Here is a 16,844-nt window from a genome sequence, read left to right as displayed (position 1 = left end):
TTTGGTTTGTTTCTCCATCCAGCCAGAATATTTAAAGGTTTGATGTGAAAGCTAAACCATGATGGCGTCACTCAGCTCTGATTCTGCTGCAGACTCGGTGGAACATAAACCGGAACACTTGGACGGGCTTTAGGTTGTTTAGTGCAGTACTGTATCTAGAACTCTTTTGGATTCCTCAGCTGAAATTCCTAAAGCTTCTTAAAACTTTCCGGTAACTGTAGATCATTTAAAGAACCTAAGACGGTACTGCATCTTGTTTAAACGTTGTGTGCTTTAACGCTGACATGAGGTATAATTCTGCTTCTGTTCTCATCCCTTAATTTGGTGGAACATGAGACATCTGGAGCGCTTAGAAAGAAAAAAACAAAGTCTTTTTAGACAGTATACCTATGTACAACTTACTGAGAACTATAATCTGTTAATGAAGTCACACTGGAACCATCTTGTTAAAAACAGTTGTGTTTTGTTTTCCACTAAAGAAAATCCAGAACCCTTATGTATAAATGTGGAGCAATAATTCGAATGTCCCCTTAGAGGAACCTTCACTTTTTCACTTATTCTCTGTAGTGCTCATCAGAGTCACAGGGGACCTGGAGCCTACGGTATTCCAGGGGAAATGGGGCACAATGGGGCAGGTACAAGTTCACACACACACACACACACACACACACACACACAAACCCTCAACCCTGGAGGTCCGAGGCTACAGTGCGAGGCCACATTATCTCCTAAAAGGACCAGTGTGTGTGCAGGCTTTCACTCCAACCAAGAAGAAACCTCAATGGACTTTGGCTTTCAATGGACCATCAGGTGTGGCTTCTGCTTGGTTAAAATGAAAGCCTGCACACACACACACACACACACACACACATTCTGATACACTATTTTGGACAGCCCTGGTCCAGGGTAACCCATCATGCCTGTATTTAGAACACTGTAACGTTGTTTAAGACAAGAGGTTGCCAACACACTTAAGGAACGGGGGGAGGGGGGGGGGTGCTGTTTTTGGTGGGAAACAATTGTTTTCATGCCGTCATTCACAAGTAACTCCATCACAAACCTGGGTCCAAGTTCAACACAACTCATAAATTATTTTCTTCTTCTCTTATCCTCTATACTATACAGTATATATATATAGCTTTCTCATCTGGGTGAAAAAATGCATTTTTAGATAGGATATATAAAGCCATTTTAAATAATAACTAATACTTCTTATCTCCTGATCCATGCTTCATTTTTTGTAAATATGCTACACATTTATATTTCTATCAGATAAAAAGAAACACATTTGCTAAATACAATTTCGTGCCCTTTTATGTTTTAGTGTCTGTAATTCAAACCCTTTAATGATCTCAATTGTCATTTATATTAAACTTGGCCAGTTTAGAATTTGCATAAAAAGTCATGAATCTAAAAAATAAAAGTGTATTATTCAGGAGTTTTTCTTTTAAAGCTTTTACCAAAGATCAGTTTAAGCAACACTTTTTATAGTTCATATGCTTCCTGAAGCTTACACCAATTTTAGTGTTAATACTCATAAAAAAATATAAATGATTTGCATTTTAAATAGTAGTTGTTTGAAAAATGCTTATTTTGGGACAAATATTTAATAATCTCTCCAAAGTGGCAAGTTAGAAACTGGAAATGTTTAGGGATGCAAGATCGATCACTTCAGTGTTGTATAAGTAGCTTTCTGTATTCTACTGTATCTATAACATATTTTTGTATAAAATCAGCACTAATATTACTCAGTGTTTGGGGTGATTGCATATGTATATGAGCCGGTTGGATTTTCACAATATTTGTAAAAGTTGCCTATAACATTTATGTATGTATTGTAAATAAAACAGTAAATATTATTTGCTACACAGTTGGTTTACATTACACTTTGTTGGAGAACCAATGACAGGGTGATAATCAGTTATTGCAGGCTGATTTGCCTGATTATACAGCGTTCTGTTCTGTTCTGGGTTTTGACTTTTGCATCCAAAGCTCCACTGAACTGGATGATCATATGTTAGTGTCGTCTCTGTTCCTGTTTTATTCATACGTCAAGTTAGTGGAACATAAAATGAATCTAAAACCCTGTGTTTAGTTGATCATTTTGGTGGTGAAAAAGTTTTATCCTAAAGGTTCTCTGTGGAAACCTTAAAAAACAGGTCAGGATTTTTTTTTCAAACCAGAGCTGTTTAAAGAAGTGAAGAACCCATGTTCAAAGAATATCCTCCAATTCAGTAGACATAGTGTGTGTGTGTGTGTGTGTGTGTGTGTGTGTGTGTGTGTGTGCTGAAAATAAGAGACTGGAATCTTTATTTAAAATCAAATATTTTTTATTTTCACTCCCTCCTTACACACACACACACACACACACACACACACACACAATACACACATGCAATACACACAAGCTAAAGCCACTTTCCGGTGTCACATCGCTTTTCTTTGCATGTGAATTTCTCAAAATGTCACACAGTGCATGTGAGGAAAACAGAAACTTGGAACAGACACACACACACACACACACACACACACACACACACAGACTATAAACATCATCATAGAGTTGTGAACATCCTGTCTTTTTTTCTGCAGTAAGAGAAACAAAAATAATAATTATTTTAAAAACGTCAGCTGAAACACCAGTTGTACTGGGAACGGAACAGTAACAAACGTGACAGAGTGCAAAACCGTGGCAGAGAGACAGAAAGGCAGGAAAGCTCAGAGAGGAATGAGCGGCTAAAGCACGCCATCATCCTGGCGATTGTTTACGCTGTCAGTCAGAGGGTCTGTAAAAAAAAAAAAAAAGTGGCAGAAAGGATGGAAAAAGATGAATGAGGGGATGGAGAAACAAGGAAAACAAAGACAATTAATGGAAGAAATGCTGCAGTGAAACAAGTGTTGAGGAGTTTTTGGGCGGGGCGTTAAGATCCTACAATATCGATATTGTAGTAAATGATGTCATGATACGGCTTACTGAACAAACCTTAAATCTACATCAACACCTTACTGCGTCCTGTGATGTCCTGCTTCACTCTCACACCACTGCGCTGGATTCTGTTTGGTCAGAAGGTGTTGATTAATTCTCTATAACAGCAGCTCGGACAGTAGTTACTGTACAGTATATTCGTTCTCTCAGGCTGATATGTATTGTTTCCATAGTAACTGCTCATTCAGAGAGGCGTGTACAGAGTGTGGTAGCTATAATTTGGAAGGGGTCTCCAGTGCCAGAGGTGAAGCTACGGTATGACTTTTGCAGCATCTTCTGGACAGTGGGGTTTCTTTGCAGTTTTCACTGTAACGTAACATCGTTTCATAGAGATTTAATTTATCCATATACTTCCTAAACAGAATATTGAATAATTGGAATCAGCTGTAATATAAGTGGAATAGACACTAGGGGACACTGTGTTTAAGCAACTTCTAGGACTGTTCCAGTCACTAAGGCAACACCACAATGGCAGTTCATTAGGGGTCATTTCATAATTAATTTAATTACCATAGCGCTAGTAATAACAATACTAAAACAATCCACATAGTTTTAATAAACAGTACTGTTCAATACCTTTCAGTCCCACATATCATACTTGGAGCCATTGTGTGACCACATGGTTGATTTCAGCCAATACATACAGTAGATCAGCATCAATTAAGCCATTGGGAGGAGCTTCTCTGGATTATGTCATTACATGACTTGGGCAGAGTCAGGATGGAGAAACGGTGTTGGTGAAATGGTTGAAGAGTTAGACAGGACAGAAAAATGGAGGAGAGTAATTGGCAGTCTGGTAGAAAAAGGAGTAGAGCAGAAGAGAGAAGAGAAACATAGAGAACGTAAGAGTAAGGTGTCGCTAAAGTATCCCATCATCCAGAAGTTTGTTGATTCCATCACAGATTTTGCTCAGGTAGAGTCTGTACTCATCTCCAGAGCCATAGAGCTCGCCCAGGAAGTGGACGTTGGAGAAGTGGTTAAAGACGCGATCAATGCGCGCGTGCGAGCGCGATGTCAGGTGGTTCTCCACAATCTCATGGAGTAGATCCCTGCACTCAAGAAGCAGCTGAGACAGGATGCCACGGTCGAAGGTGAACTCAACCTCGTGGAAGCTCACAGCCGTCATGGCCGCCTGGTTGAGCTTTTTGCGGAAACGCTCAACTGCTTCGAGCTCGTCTGGGCTGAAACGGCGGTTACGGTAGAGCACACCAATTTTCAGTGCGATCTTGATGACATCACGGATGATGCGGTGCGCTTCCTTCTTACTCTTGGTGAACTCTCGGCTTGCCTTGTACAACTCGTCGAGGATGGAGCTGCTTGTGTCGTCCGTCAGCAGGTTGGCCACCGCCATCGTCGCCATCTTGCTTAGGATCTTCTTCTGTGCCTGCAATGCCAGGTTCTTCGAGTTGAAGATCTCAGGGCCTGGAGGAAGAACAGACAGAAGTTAGCAATAGAACATCCAGGCAGAGAGAAGCCTAGATGCATGAAAGGACAAATGCATAATGATGAATGCAGAAAATAAGGTGAAAAATATATATTAACAAACAGATCATTGAAAAAGGAGAATCATCAAAGGTTCTTTGTACAATTAAAGTTTAAAAAAAATTATATTATGAACATCTTTTGAGGATCCTCATAATTATAAGATACTAAACAAAATGAGTTAATGGTTCACATTTTAAAGTTTTAAAATTTTTATAAAAATATATAATTAAAAGAATTTTATACCCAAGAACGTTTTGCTGAAATACAACCCCACTGTTCTAGAGTTGTAGATGCTGTTGCAGTATAAATGGTTCCCCAGAGGAACAAACCAAAGAACCTTTTTTCACCACTTAATGGAAATTATTTTTTTTTCACAGTGGTTTACTTTATTAAAATGGGTTTCTTTAGGGCTCTACAGATTTTTAATACTTCCAGCTTTCTAAAGAGATTCTGTATAGAACATTTATAAAAGAAAATGTGCCTCAGACCAGACGTTTGCTGATTCTACATTTGAATCCTTCCACCGAATGAAAAACCTTTTACTACCTCTTTGTAGGGTTGTACATTTCAAAGTTTCTATATGAAACTTAAACGTTTTGCTTTAGAGGGATAAATGGTTTTTAAGGGATTTTCTTTGGATTTTCAATGTTTCTGTGTAGAACTTTTCTTTTTGGAGAACCCTACACAAGTCTTCTCGATCGCTCACAAATTTACAGCCTTTACTACAGCTGGACTGTATTGTCCAACAAACAAGCATTTGACTGTATATCCCATGTATTGAGGACTGTATCTCTTTGTAAAACAGCATTTTAGGGCTCTATGCGATTTTGACTAAGGATCTTTGTACAATGTTGAATTATTGGAAAGCTTTCTAATGGGGCTCAACTTGGAACAGCTGTATCAACAAATGCCTTTTAAGGAAGGGTTACCCTGAAAAGACAATTACAAACTCACTTAATCTACCACTAAAGCATTCGTTCATTTATTACTGTGAGGATTCACCAATTCAAGGTTTTATGTGGAACCCTGGAAAAGAGAGTTCCCCTTTAAAAAAGTTCTCCACTATGCAAATACTTTAGGAAGTAGAAATCCTACTGCAGATACCTGAAAATAATTTTTAGCATTTGCAAAACTGTAACACAGGAAGGAACGAGGGAGTGAAGCGGTACCAGAGAGAGACGTGAGAAAGAATGAGTGGGAGAGAACCAGAAAAGAACTGCAGATCAGTTTCACCCCTTTTAATACAGTTCTTTGTCTCGTATTTTCTCGTGACAGGTTATACAATTAAATATTAACTTTTATGCTCTTTTATGAATGTTAATAAAATCAAATGAAGATTCATAGATATGCATAAAGACAATGTGTGAAACAAAGTGAGTCTGTACAAAAGGTGTACTGTGTTTTATTGGTGGTAATTTCACATTTTTTTTTACAGATTTCTTTAACAGTTCTTGCTCCTGAACGGCTCATAATGGAGTGAGGTGAAAAACTGCTTCAGGACTTTATCATGTCTTTCACTTTTCATCCAGATTTAGATAACCATGTCTCATGACTTCTGCAGAGGTCTTACTTGTCACACTTTATGAAAGGAGAAGCACTTTTAAAAATAATCCAATAGAGACAAACCAAAAACATATTAAGATGCCAGATTTATATCATGCCATATTATATACATACAGTATAGGCAATATCACACTCGAGGTCATGCTGTGCTATCGCTTACCAGTTCCACCATTTATTATAAACAAATTACAGTTTGTTTCTTTATTTAACCAATCAATTTGCTCCAACCACACTTATACTACCACAAATGGCAGAACTGGCAATAATGCATTTAATGCAACTGTAATGCATTTCACTACATTTCGTACTGTGTATGTGTGTGTATGTGACAAATAAAAATTTGAATTTGGCAACAGACAGTTAGTGTAGTAAGTGTAATAAAGTTAAATTCCAAACAGTATTGAATGGAAATCTTATGCGCTATGTAGGGTGCATGTTAGCATCCTTTGTTCCACACACCAAGTAGTGCCCTTGATCAGAGCTTAGAGAGGGATTTGAAATTCAGCTTTATGTTAAAAGCTAACTTTGTAGCTCACGTTGGCTGTGAACAGAACAAAACAGACAGTTCAAAGGCAATTCTGAAGGACGTAGAAGCAATTACTAAGGAGACAAAGTATTGTTTAAGATCAATTATATAACGTTATCAGGTGTGTTTTCTTGCTGAAAGTGCTTCCATGACTGGAATTGTATGTGGGTTTTGTACTGCAAAGTCATACGTATAGTTAAACCCAGTGTTGTTATGCTCTATATCATCACTCATGGAGTGCCTCTCATCCAATCAGATTGCTCGGTCGGAACTAACTGTTGTATAACATGTGTTATTATATGGGCTTAAACATGAGCTTCGTCTTTTAAGACCATAATGGTTCTAGTTCTATTTCTAAAATTGTAGAGTTCTAAAAGCTGTAGAGTTCTACACACAGCCTTTGAATGGAGTTCCCAAAGAGAAACCAATGAACATTTTCAGTTGCTAGACAGAACATTTCAATCTTCTAGCTTTGGGGTTCAAGAGCTAATAGGGTTCCATTTACAGCAGATGCTGTAACAGTAGCGCTAAACTTTTAATGCTTTCAAGATGCTACATGAAGCATTGTACAGTACATGGGTAAAGATACATCTTGATTGATGTACAGTGTGATAAAACAGTTACTTACAGTATGGGATCTGGGTGGTTTAATGGTTCTAGTTGTTTAAAGTGACTCTTCTTCAAAAGCAAACCTTCTGTTTTAGAAATTTCTGTGGTCATTTTTTTCATGAAACCCTTTTAAGGCAGAAAACAATTTGTCTAGAAATTGTCTGTGTTTTTTAATTTGTCAGGGTTTTATGTAGAGCCTTTAGGAGTAACATCAGGAAACCAAGCAACACCTTTTTACCTTAGATGATACTATACACTAGCAATACTTTTACGGTACGAGATGGAACTTTGAAAAGAAAAGTTCCTGAAGGATTCTATAGATGCATAGTCATGCAACAATGTACAAAAAGGGAAAAAAATGTTAGAACCCTTATGGAACCCCAGAGGGAGAAACCAAAGAACACATTTTGGACTTTACTGTATATTGTTAACAGTGCAATCCTAAACAATGGCTTTATAAAGGACTAGTGAATACTGCTTTTGTTAAAGTCTTTCGTCTGGAACGATTCCTGCAAGCATCAGAACCATGACAGGACTGGCCTTCAGGAGGGACTGGTTAATAAGTCATAAAATTACTTCGTCTACAACGTCCCTGTGACTTTCTCAAGCATGACTGTCCTGAGTTTTCAGGTCAGTGAGTAGCCTAGTTTATGGACAAGCAAAAGCCTGGTGGTGCAGAAAAAGGAAGGGCAAAACCAAGAGAAGCACTGCTCAAGAGTTTCACCATCATTTACAGGTGCAATTTTATGATGTTGCCCTTCCTTGGCCCATAGCGACACGGTAGTCTAGGTTTCAAGTTCATTTATTTTACATACATTGTAATCAGTTTGAGCCTGCGTTTGAAAATGAGCCATTAAATGGAGTTTTCCCTCATTCCAATGGAGACGCTGTCCACTCAGGGCTCAGTGATGGAGAATAGATATTAAAGGGAACTATTTAGCCAAATTATAGCTAGTGACAAGATGATATGATAGATAATAATAAGTCAGCATTGTTAATAATGATCCGATAACTAGCCAAGCTAATAATAATAACAAACTGCTAATTTGGAGTGTGGGTTTTACTTGAAAAACAGAAATGATAAAAGTTAAACAGACACTTTTGACATTTTATTTAAAGGTCCCATATTTTTCTATTTCCTTAACTGATTATCACAGGTCTCAAAACTCATTTAAATGAGTTACTGCTGAGCCACACCCCTCCAGAGAACAGCAGAGCTAATAAACACATGGAAAAATGTGATCAGCTTGTTTAAACCGATAGAAAACGTCTAAAACAATAAGGTGCCCTTTAACATTTGTGTATTATGTATAGTAAAGAGGCTTAGAAATAAGAAGTGTGAATCAATACTGTATGTAACCTCCATAGTGTTTGATTAAAAACATGATATACAGTAAACTATGTTAAAGACCTACAAGGTACATCCTAGTCGCTGGGATTAATAACCCCATGCTTGACACATTGGTTCCATAAATAACTATAACTCTAGGATAAATAAATCTTTTTACAAGCCTTACATTTATTCTGTAACTAATGTATGTTAACTGTACATATGAGAGCCACGACCTGGGAATAAATGATATGTTTAAACAGAAGCGTTCTCAACATTAATACAGATTAACTACACGGACGTTCCAGTACATCCTAAAGGTGCGCAGTGGGGTTGAGGTCAGGGCCAGGACCTGGGGTTTAGGTCAGTCAAGTTCTTCCACACCAACCTAATTAAACCGTATGTTTATAGTCATTGCTTTGTGCACTGGGGCGGAGTCATGTTGGACTAGAAAAGGACCGTCCCCAAACTGTTAGAAGCATATGTTACCAAGTCACTTATTTTTTGTTACTATAAAAATGATAACGTGATTATATGTAGCTGTGATAAATTGATCCCAACCTCCTGACCAATCAAAATCCAGAATGCAACAGCACTTGGTGTATTATGAGAAACCTAATAATAATAAAGTCAACGGCAGCCTATCTGTGGTGTTTGTTAAACGTATACTGTACAGAGCTCAGTGTGTTACTTTATTAGTGTGTGTTAGTGTGTAAGTGCAGATCCTTACTCAGTGTGTCTGTGTGATGATTTCCAGAAGCACACTCTCAGGCCAAGTACGCATTTGAGACGCTGCTCTTAAGATGATTGAAACGTCCCACCATAAATGAGGAGGCACTTTTTCCCTTCATGGCAGTGCATGCATTTGAGTGTGTGTGTGTGTGTGTGTGTGTGTGTGTTTCTGTGGAATCGGATGGCAGTTTGGAGGAAATGTTGCCAAAAAAAGTCCTGTTTTGCATCTGATTTGTATGCAGTGTGGAGCGAGAACCCAGAGTGTTTGTATGGCCATGTGTTCCCGGTGTTGTGTGTGTATGTTGTGTGTGATAATGCTTGTTTGTTGTTGACATGTCACGTGTGCGTGTGTAGTGTGTGTGTGTTTGATGTTTATCTGAAGCTGATCTTTGTTTCATAGCTCATGATGATATTAGTGAGTAGGATTGTTGAGACACACACACACACACACACACACACTTACATCCTTTTCATTTCTGTGTGCGTGTGAGACAGTCTGGCTATAGATCCAGAAAGCCGTGAAAAGAGATTAAAATAGGCATGACGGTGTGAACATCCGTGTGTATTTGTGTCTCTGTGTGTGTGGGTGTGTGTGTGTGTCTCTTAAACAACAGCTCACTTTAGTCTAATACATTAGAAGCAGAAGTTAACAATAAAGCTTGGGGTGTCAATAGAGAACACGTATTTATCAGAATATATTTTCTTTAGAGAAATGTAAATGTAGTGGACAGATTAATGGGCTGGAGATGGAGTAGATAGTCAGACTGCCTTAATCTAGTACTAAATGCTAAATAACACTAGCTAATAAATAAATAAATAAATAAATATGGTTTCATACTGGTAGAAATAAGGTAAAATATGGATATCATTATAAACATGGTATAAATATTGAAATATTTCATGCAATGTATGATAAATGTCATATGGTTATATTTACCATTTTTATGATTCTATCTGAAAGTTTAAAGTTTACCTCCAGTAGGTTATGGTTTTACATTGGCAAAAATATGTACATTATGGCTAAGTATGATAATATATAATGCTCCTAAGATATAAATAATGTTATTAAATAAAATATTTATGTTATCTTTAAACATGGGCATCTTGTATATTTAACTTGTTCATGTAAGTTCCATTAAAATGTAACTTGTTTATGGTTATATCTTAAATTTGAAAGTTAACAAGTTAAAACTTTTGCATCATTAAATACGTCGGTTTAAAATTAAATATGGTTAATAATTGACTAAATGATTATAGTTTAATGTTTATGTAAAGTTAAATCTAAAATTTTAATGTTAACTATGTTTTAAAAGTTTAATGTTTGGTTAAAAGCTACATTGTAAAGTTAAAATGGTTTAAATGTTTAATGTATAGATACTTTTAAAATGTAAAGATAAACATGATTAAAAATTTTAACTAATTAGTTAAAGATGGTTTAATATTTTCATGTATTGTTAAATTGAAAAATTTTAAATTAAAAATGGTTTTACAAGGTTTTAAAATGCTTAAATCTGACATTTAAAAGTTTTTATTTATTTATTTATTTTTACAGTTTGTAAACATCTACCTATGGTTTAAAATTTTAATGTTAAAACTCTTAAATCTGCCTTAGTGTAGTATTAAATGCCAAGTGATGACAGGTGACTTTTAATGCATAATATATGGATTAATTAGGTTTTACGTTGGTAAGAAATACGTAAAGTAAGGCTAACTATGAAATAGAGGCACTATAAAGATGTAAATAATATTCTTAAATAAAACATTTGTTATGAAAAGTTTAATACGAGTCAATATGATTATTCATGGCTAAATCTGAAATGTAATAATTAGGTTTATGTGTTAAATCTAAAAGTTTAAAGTTAAATACTGTATAGTTTAACATATTATTAGTGTTTCATCTGCCATATGGAAGGCCCAGGTTTGATTCCCCGCCAGTCCCCAAACCCCAGCCACTGGGTGCAGTGCCCGTCCCAAGCATGGAAAAACGTGAGGATCACATCAGGAAGGATATCCGCCGTTAAACCTGTGCCAAGCTTATATGTGCAGATCGGATGGAAAGACCAACAACAACATAGTTTAACATATTACTGAAGTTTTGTCTAGAATTTAAATTTTAAAAATGGAGTAATATGTTACATTGTGGCTAATCTTAAATGTAAACATATAATAGTTGTGTTAAGGTAAATATTTATTTATACAACTACATTTAAAGTAAAAAAAATTTACAATTAAAGATTAATTTAAACAATAAATTGTCAATTAATAAATTAAGTAGGGCTAAATTTGAATAATTAGTCTGCTACAGTACTTTGTTCACTGACCTTTAATGAACTAGTCAATTTGATCTGCATATGTTTGGATGCATATCTTTAAGTAAAGTTACTGGAAATGTCATGTGACTTTTAATATAATGTAATCTGGTGGACTACAGCTGAAATTTCAACAAATATGGTAAAATATAAGAATAAACATTGATAGATTGGTAGACGTGATCGATGACTGCACCAGTGTTCTGCCTGGCAGATTAACGTAATTATAGATCTGATGAAGTAAATATAATTTTAATTGAATGTTTCCTGTGCGAGTGTAGCGTGGAGCGCTTGACTAAACGCACTGGAGCATCTGGGATTCAATGAGAAACAGATCACACACACACACACACACACACACACACACACATGCCCTTTTTCTTGCTGTCTCTCTTTCTGTTTCTGTGTTACACGGCACTTGAGACTTTGTCCTCACTCCTGATTCATACTGACTCAAAGTGTGTGTGTGTGTGTGTTGTGTTTTAAATAACCGTGTTTATGTAAACAGGATGAGTATGGTTGTCCTGATGTGTTCAGTGTAAATACTGCAGTGCATTCTGGGTAAAGAAAGCATAGTTTTGAAAAGCCTCTTTCTCTCCCCAAATCTTCCTGAAACACCTTAAAGTCCTTCTGAACAACTGGAGCGCTGTTGGTGGAGACGCACGTCTACACATTCACTCCTGTTAGGAATATCGAAAAGACACAATATATAAATATATGATGAAAAATTATATGAATATGTAAGTTGGGAAACGCCCTCATGCGCTCCTGTCCTCATATAAACCTGATTTCAGGAACATTGCAACTAAAATCACTTCCCACCTCCTAACAAAGTGATATTTTAGGTATTTATTTATTAGAAATAATATTTATTTGTTTCTTTGTTTTTTAATTATGCTAGAGTTGTTTAACTTTTAAGAAAAAGCACGAGAAACAGGCGCTTCACTTTCTGTTTACTCATATTTACAGGAAGTAAAAATATTTGTATAAGTTGTATAATAATACAGGAAATAACTAAATAAATAAAAAATTAATAAATAAATAAATATATATTTTTTTAAATACTGATTCTTTTTTAATCAAACAGGAAATTAACAAAGAACAAACAAGCAGGTCTTCCATTAAACATTTAACAGAAGTCTAGTTATATTTCCTATTTTAACAATTTATAAATATAAAGTATATATGTAAAGTTTATTTATTTTTATAAATATAAAGTATATATGTAAAGTTTATTTATTTTTATAAATATAAAGTATATATGTAAAGTTTATTTATTTTTATAAATATAAAGTATATATGTAAAGTTTATTTATTTTTATAAATATAAAGTATATATGTAAAGTTTATTTATTTTTATAAATATAAAGTATATATGTAAAGTTTATTTATTTTTATAAATATAAAGTATATATGTAAAGTTTATTTAGTAACATTTATTTAGCAATTGAGCGCACACGCGCATGCATGTGTTAGCGATTCATTATTTTACTAATAAATCACAACTTCTGAATCTTTTCCTTTCCCTGAAATGACAAAAGATCTTCTGTTTAATTGACTTTTGGTTTGGATTTATTCTGCGAGCATGAAGACGCGTGTCGTTTATACCCAGGAAAAATCACACGGAACTACAACAATAGATAGATAGATAAAATAATAGAGCGCTATTAGGGCAGGAGTCACGCTGCCCCGTGTGTGGGGGAGGGGAGGCTAACAGGATAGGGCAGTTGATCCATGGCTGCGTTTTCACACCAAATTGTGCTAAAAATAGGGAATGATGTCGCCTGTCAGCTGTTATTAATTACACGATTACTCTGGAGCTCTCAGTGGAGAGAAGCCTGCGGCGCGAGTCCAGCGTGAGAGCCTCGACACTTCCTCCTGCTACATCACACCCCACACACTCGTTCTTTATACACACACACACACACACTGCACTAATGCCCCTGGCAGGTCAGACTGAGAGAATGACAGTTCTGTTCCCAGTGTGTGTGTGTGTGTGTGTGTGTGTGTGTGTTTGAGAAACTCAAGAGCTTTTGTCAGCATCAGTAGTTCTGTAGTCAGCAGTGTCAGACTGAACACTTTTGGTGTGTGTGTGTGTGTGTGTGTGTGAGAGAGAGGAGGGAGGGGGCAGCAAAAGACAGAAAGGGACAGACACAAGAAATGAAAGGGTGAGAGATAAGGGGAGAGAAAGAGACAGAAGCGTGTGTGTGTGTGTGCTGTAGAGTTGCTGTAGTTCTCACGCTGCAGCTTCTCACTGACACTCGTCTGTTGGTTATCCCTCGTTCCTCCTCAGGCTTTTAATCCATCTCTCACTCTATCACTCTTACTGTAAACAACACTGAGGAACTCTGGGTAATTTAATGCTCTAAATGTGTAACACGCCGGTGCCCGATATTGTGTTTAAATCTAAATGGATTCAAAACTAGTTGGAAATTTAACATAAACTTTATTATTATTATTATTATTATTATTATTATTATTATAAATCTGTTATTTTCCTTTTAATCTACCATTTACACTTTATATGCAATCCTCTGATTTTATGTTTTTATTTATTTATTTATTTCTAGGTTAATTATCAAATATAAATCTATGAAATTTTAATATATATATATATTTATTATATTTTTAGATTAGACCCGCCGGGCAGGAGCTCTAGATGAGACATATTTTATGTTCTGTTATGTCGTGGTTGCACACTGTCACTTTGTTGTTGCTCTTGTTTGCACATTTGCACGTGCACTTTATGTTGTCTATAAAAATGTTATACTTAGCTAGTTAGTTTTTGTTAATTTATGTTGTAATTTATGTTAGGTCTCTCTGTCCTGTCTCTGCTAGCCAGCTAACTAGGCCTCTTGGTTAGCTAGTTTAGTGTCTCTGTTAATTTATGTTGTAAGTTTATGTAGCATGTAGCACCTTGGTCCTGGAGAAACGTTGTTTCCTTTCACTGTGTACTAACTGTATATGGTTGTAATGACAATAAAGTGAACTTGAACTTGAACTTGAGATTAATGGACGCAGTGAGGGAGGACATGGGGACATGGGGTCAGTCGGAGTGACAGAAGAGGAAGTGAGCAGCCGAAAGACCAGGAAGAAGATCATTTTTTTAAATTGTTGAATTTCAGTGAAGATCGTGTTTTAAATTCATGCAGTTTGTGCCTGAGCTACTGATCCCTCATTCTCAACAGCAACACATACTCTCAAAAGTAAGTGCACCCCTTCACCCCACTCCATGGACTAGATATTTGAGAAAATTAATCTTTCCTTCTTTCATTTTTGAATCTTGTATGTTAAAAAATTATATTTTTAAGGAATGAAATTTATATCTTATTTTTTTATATATATCAGGTGATGTCATCTGTCGTATAGATAAAGCACTAGAGGAATGTACTCTCTCTCATACACACCCACACACACCCACACACACTTCCACCATACAGCCTTCATGCTATAACTGACGCTGTGATCCACCCGTCTCACATTCCTCTCTTCCTTATGTTACTACGTCGCTAATACATTAAAGCCGACACATTGAGCTGCCAATTAAATAACTTTATTTTTACACACACATATGATTACACACCCTAAACCCTGACGTGTCTGAGCTTAAGGTTGCTACATTTGGATCGCATGTGTGTGTGTGTGTGTGTGTGTAGCATTAGCTATCTGCACCTACATTTATTTATTGCTTAGCCACTATATTAGCCATTACACTTGACGACACACACCCGCGTTGGCACCATGTGTGTGTGTGTGTGTGTGTGTGTGCGTGTGTGTGTGTGTGTGTGTGTGTGTGCGCGGCCTGTCGCTCAGACACCAATAAATAAATGTCCAGCTTCTGCTCACCCATGCAGACAGCATCCGCTGACAACATTAGCTTCTGTGCTTTTATACACCACTTCATATGGACGCACTGACCCACACACACACACACACACACACACACACACACACAGTCACTTATCTTTAAATCTGGATATTTGCAGTATAAATAGTTTAGCATGCAAATTATCATGGCTATAAATGAAAATATTATCAGGGAGCAGTGCATTCTGGGTAAATGACACGAGAATATTTCTTAATATTTTTTATTTCTTTACATATTTTATTTTGCCTGTACAGTGTGTGTGTGTGTGTGTGTGTGTGTGTGTAAGGCCAGGTGTCTGTTATTTTAGCCTTGAGCAGAATGCATCAGTTAACAATGCTCACCTGTCTCAACTGTCTGTGTGTGTGTGTTTGTGTGTGTGCGTGCGTGTGTGTGTGTGTGTGTGTGTTCACCCTCATGCCTTCTTTAATTTTTTAACACCCAAAACATTATTACTGCAAACACAAAATTGACTTTACACTAAGTCTTAAACACACACACACACACACACACACACACACACACACACACACTAGTGATGGTCGTTCATGAATGATTAATTCTTTTTACGCGAGTCTCTAACGTGACTCAGACGAACGAGTATCTCGGATTGTGATTAGTTCATGTTCTACTGGCCCACATTGCCATAGCATTGAGAACCCTCAGTTAGACACAATGCAGTCACTGAAATGATCCAAACTTCCCTTCACTAAAACACACACACACACACACACACAAAACCACATGTTAATTAGTGTTAATTAGTCGTGTGATATTTGTGTTTAATCTCAGGAACATGTAGCAGTGAGTCCGGCCTGACCAGACACTCTTCGATTGTTGTCGTCACTTAAAGCTGTGACCAGTGATGGGACACGTTACTCTTTAAAGTGACTCATTACGTTACAAAATTACTGTCTTTAAAAAGTAATCAGTTACATTACACGGTTACTTTCTGATCAAAGTAACTAGTTCGAGTACTTTTCCACTGCAGAAAATGAAAACTCCTTTGTGATTCCTCATGCATGTTGTTTTAGTCAAGACCTTTACAATTATTCTACCATCATCACTCAGTGAAGTTTGGCCCATAATCTGTTAATGACTAACAGCAGAAACAACAGGGAATATTGGAGGCGGGCGGGGCTTGTAGGATGACTTTCACACACACACACACACACACACACACACACACACAATGGAATCACTGCTATCTGGCTCACAGATTACATAAATTGTCTGAATAACAGATTACATTTTTAAAAATATAACTAAATAACTGAGAACTTAAACGACGGACCTAATGCGTTAGATTACTCGTTACATCAAAAGACACGTTACACCCAACATGTTACACCCAACGCATTACACCTAACGCTTTACACCCAACACTTTACTCCCAACACGTTACACCTACCACGTTACACCTAACACTTTACACCCAA

General features: G+C 36.5%; 1 protein-coding gene across 1 annotated transcript in view; it reads right to left on the bottom strand.

Annotated features, from left to right (window-relative positions):
* Positions 1-2,355: 2,355 nt before the first annotated feature.
* tnfaip8l3 (tumor necrosis factor, alpha-induced protein 8-like 3) overlaps positions 2,356-16,844 on the bottom strand; it is a 23,159-nt gene continuing 8,670 nt past the window's right edge. Inside the window, exon 2 of the mRNA XM_053499961.1 lies at positions 2,356-4,408. Coding sequence (XP_053355936.1) covers positions 3,846-4,408 — 563 coding nt within the window. The 3' untranslated portion in view covers positions 2,356-3,845. The remainder of the gene's footprint in view (positions 4,409-16,844) is intronic.

The sequence above is a fragment of the Clarias gariepinus genome, chromosome 7, assembly GCF_024256425.1.
Source record: "Clarias gariepinus isolate MV-2021 ecotype Netherlands chromosome 7, CGAR_prim_01v2, whole genome shotgun sequence".
In the NCBI taxonomy this organism is placed as follows: domain Eukaryota; kingdom Metazoa; phylum Chordata; class Actinopteri; order Siluriformes; family Clariidae; genus Clarias; species Clarias gariepinus.
Note: the sequence above shows the minus strand (reverse complement) of the source record. Positions and strands in the feature narration are given on the sequence as shown.